The sequence below is a fragment of the Centruroides sculpturatus genome, unplaced genomic scaffold (assembly GCF_000671375.1).
Source record: "Centruroides sculpturatus isolate CEXI.00-Female unplaced genomic scaffold, Cexi_2.0 scaffold11, whole genome shotgun sequence".
Classification (NCBI taxonomy): domain Eukaryota; kingdom Metazoa; phylum Arthropoda; class Arachnida; order Scorpiones; family Buthidae; genus Centruroides; species Centruroides sculpturatus.
The window spans coordinates 11,983-16,340 of NW_019384501.1; the positions used below are offsets into that span (position 1 = coordinate 11,983).

Genomic DNA, 4,358 nt, shown 5'->3' on the forward strand with positions numbered 1-4,358 from the left:
TATATTTTAGCTTTTACAACTTTTTACTCTTACCTTGTTTTAAAGTAGAGGGGTTCTTTTTTTATAAATTGCAATAGTTGTTCATTGTAAATCTTAAATGATAGAAACTACACCAATTGTATTCTAGAAATAATTATTAATTGTTGTAAATAATTGTATCTGAAATTTTACGAGTTATTATATAGCAATTTATATAATACGAGCGATGAAATATATCGTATGTGTTAAAAATTGATGATAAAAAGTCTGGGTTTTAAATAACATGTTAATTTGTTTGTATTTTTAACCCAAACTTATTATCTACTTATTAACGCATTAGATGCATCCGTTGTTGCAATCAAGATTTTCTTTCTTTTATAGTTACTTTCCCGGCTGTTATATAAAACAGAGGGAAAGTATGGCCATACCACAAGAAAAGACTCTCCAGATTTTTACATCTTTGTCTCTAGGACATTTTGAAAAGTGGAGAAATGCAAAAAAAAAAAAAAATGGAGGTAATTTCAATAGGATGTTATGAATATGTTTGTGTGTGAGTGGCACCCCGTTTGAAGCTTAATAATTCCTATGATTTTTTAGGAAGATTTCGAAAATTTCGTTTATTGCGGAAATTGATGCTGTTAAATTTTGTGAATTAAAACTCAAGTGGTGAGGAGATAAAGTGGGTTTTGTGTATTTCCTGTAGGGTCAGAATTAATGACGATTTTACTCGTTATTTGCATTTACAATTTTTCATAAAACACATTCCTGCCTTCAAAATTAAGGTTTTTGCCATCTTATAATGGTTAAAAATATAAAAAAAGATTTAATAAAATATGATAAGAGATGGCTCCACCAACATTTTAAATGTTGCGGGGGGAAAGATAAGCAACTCGTTTCTAGTTTACTTTTTGTGTGCTTTTTCAGTTTTGCTTTATAAACCTTTAATTGTAAATCTGTTTGAAGAGTGTTGCTTCTAGGCATAGTGTTACACCTACTCTCCATTATAATCTGTTAGCTATTCATTTCTCTATTGGAATATATTGTAATATTTTTTATTTTTATTTTTGACTTTGTTAAATTTGATAAATTAACTAATAAACTGTTAGGTGCAAACAAATGTCTATGATTTTATATTTATTAAAATCGAATTAAATATCCAATGACACAGTGAAAGAATAATGTAACTTATTTTCTTCTAAATAAATGTGTAATAATATTGAGGTAAATGTATATTTGAATGAATTTCAAAAAAATAAATTTGTATCATTATTAAAAATCAAGAACAAATATATTTATAAGTAGAGAAATCTAACCTTCTAATAACTATACGTTTATATCTAAAGCTCAAATGATACATATTATGACCAGAGGGATGGCACTTCTTTAGTCCCTTGTCAGTCCTGTCAACAGTCTAAATCACAATGTCAACTCCGAGGAAGACTGAGCGACGACTCCTGAAGGCCCGGAGACACATCGTTTGGTTGATTGAGGATCGAGTACAGAGAGAGAATATAAGATGTAATTTTACTTCTGACACCAGTGTGACTCTCCGGTCACAATATCAATAAAGGAAAGAAAATAAAATTAAACAGAACACAATTAAAAGGAAAAGGAGGCATATCACCATTTTTAATTCCTGTTCTAACCACTTTAGCTACAAGAGCTTTGTCTAGCGCAACAGGATTAGATGTTTTAATTTGAAAGACTTAACATGAAGGAACTGGATTGGGATGTAAAAAAAATCATGGAGGCATTCTTCCCTTACCATGGTCAAATTTATAACTAGAGAAAGGAGTGATTCAAACCTGTGTATATTCAATGAATAGTCTGGGTATATTCAAATGACAGGGTAATGATTAGGAAACAATGTTTGTCATTGTTGCTTGTATATCAGGTACATTGAGGCTAATAATCTTTCGTGGTTTATGGTTGAGAGAATGAAGGAATAAAGTGTCATGTGTTATATATCGAGAGAGATAAGACCTAATAAAGATTATATTCATTATTAACATTTACACTCTTTTATCAAACTCATCCATACCCTTAAAATTAAGCATTTTGCCATTTTACAGTAATTTAAATATAATAGTTTTTTTTTTAAACAAAATCTTACAACAGATTGCACAAGACACTATTTGATTTATGTAGCTTAATAATATAAAATATTTTTAAAAATTTCATAAAATATTTTGAATAAATGTGTAAAAAAATTAATTTTAATTTTCTTAACAACATTTACACGAGTATGTATTTAATAAGTAAATGTAATATTAGCATAGTTGTAATATTCGGTTTGTTTATTAAACATAAACATATAACCTCAGAAATTTATATACTCATTTACTATTTCAGTAATTAAAGTTAATATATATGTAAAGTAAAGATAAACCACAAAAATCAGGAGCATGGCTTAGTGTCTATAAACCAGTGTGTGACAGCTGAAACGAAAGAAAAAAGAGAGTGGTTTCTGGATACCTTGACCATAAAACAGAAGCTTTCAAAGGCAAAACAAGAAAACCTCAAGTTTAACGACAGGAATTCAAAGATTAGAAGAGGAAACTTTACATATAGGCCCTATACGTTTTTTTTTCATTGGATAGTCATCATTTTCCCAATCGGGGATCAGAGTCACCCTTGTTTCGCTATCTGCACCACAAGGGAAACGCTATCTTTATTTCTTATAAACAATAATATTTTTCAAAGTCTTAATACATACAACTAATTTAATACAAAACATTAAAACATGGGCATCTTGCCTTCACACGATTGCGACTCTTGTCGCTAAGGAAGCAACTCGCTCCCTCCCTCTCTCACGACAGAATTTTGCGCGTGAAGGTTTTTATATCTTGGGCTAATGTTTTAGTCTTAATGATTCTGTATAAATCCAATTCAGTGGTATTCAGGCATTCTGTGATTAACAGCTGTAGCTGCATCCTATCCATGCCGTATTTTGAACAGTCATTTATAACGTGTTCCAAGCTGTTGTTTCCATTTTCACATTCACAAGATATATCTTGATGTTTGCCGATCCTATTCAGGTATTCTTTAGTATTGCAGTGATTAGTCAACATTTGTGTCATTATATGATCTATTGGGAGCCAGTTTAGATCATGTATTCTTTCTTGAATGTTAGGAAGCAACCAGAAGGTATGCCGTCCCTTCTCACTGTAGCTCCACTCCTCTTGCCATTACTGTATGGATTCTTGTCGAAGCATTTCCTTAATATAGGACAATGGTATTTTGTTATATGCTATTTCACTCTGTAATGTGGCCTCCTTGGCCAGAGCATCTGCTTTTTCATTGCCCATAATGCCTACGTGGGCTTTAACCCACCTTATTTTAATATTCAGTTCATGTTTGTTAATTAAGTTCTTAATTTCTAATGCCATAATATTTCTATTATTAAACTGCTGCAGATAGCAAATAGCAGCTTTACTATCAGTGTTTACAATAATGATGGAACCGGTCAGTCGGGTGGAGATGATCCATCTCACTGATTGAAGTATGGCAAAAAGTTCGGCTTGGTGCACAGTGCACCGGTCATCAAGTCTGAATTTGTCATGATATATTTCTTTTTCATTTTGCATGACCAGGTAAGAGGCTCCCACCTGGTTCTCCACCTTCGATCCGTCAGTGAAGATTTCCATTTCTCCACTCTCCTCTTCTTCTGCCACTATTCAACTTCACATTCATCCGGCCGCTACCGCACACATATTAGTAAAGATTCTCCAAATTGCTACAAAATTTATCGTTGCTACCGGTAGTGCTAAGAGACCGGTTCTATGAATTAAAGAAAGAGAAAGAGACGTTAAAAAGTTGGCGGAACGCAGTACCAAAAGTTCACGCACCAAGAAGTTCCCGCAGGTTTCAAACGTCCCCATAGCGATTGTGTTGCGGCTGCGACTGTCCTTGAAACTATAGAAACTGAGGTTGCCTCGCAATCAAATGACAAAATCGTGTGCCCTGTGCAAATGCAAGCGGACTTAAAGAAAAATGAAATGTATGTACTCTGCCGAAAATTTTCCGAAAATCTAAATATAATATACAATGAATAATATACAAAGTATTCTTTCGACACTATTGAACACTTGTTTTGAGCTATTCTGAGAAACAAAATCCATGGATTTTTTTCCTTTGAACACATCGTAACTAGAATAACGCTGTAGCAGTGGCGCACCAAAAGATTTCAAGGAGCCTTCGCTTCCTCTGAAAGAAAGAATAACAAATGGTAAAAAAAATTCGAAAAACTTTCCCTAGTTAAAATTCATTTTTATATTTATATTCTGCAGTATCTTCTATTTCTATACTTCTCATGAATTAGTGGTCACATAAGATAGTAATTTCATTCAATTTGCATTAAAAATATTTTTATCCGTTCG

At 32.4% G+C, this 4,358-nt stretch overlaps 1 protein-coding gene across 1 annotated transcript; it reads right to left on the reverse strand.

Annotated features, from left to right (window-relative positions):
- Positions 1–3,167: 3,167 nt before the first annotated feature.
- Positions 3,168–3,626, reverse strand: LOC111622086 (ribonuclease HI-like). The gene has a single exon (XM_023364405.1). It carries the CDS (start codon positions 3,624–3,626, stop codon positions 3,168–3,170), a length of 459 nt encoding a protein of 152 aa, XP_023220173.1.
- Between the last annotated feature and the right edge of the window lie 732 nt (positions 3,627–4,358).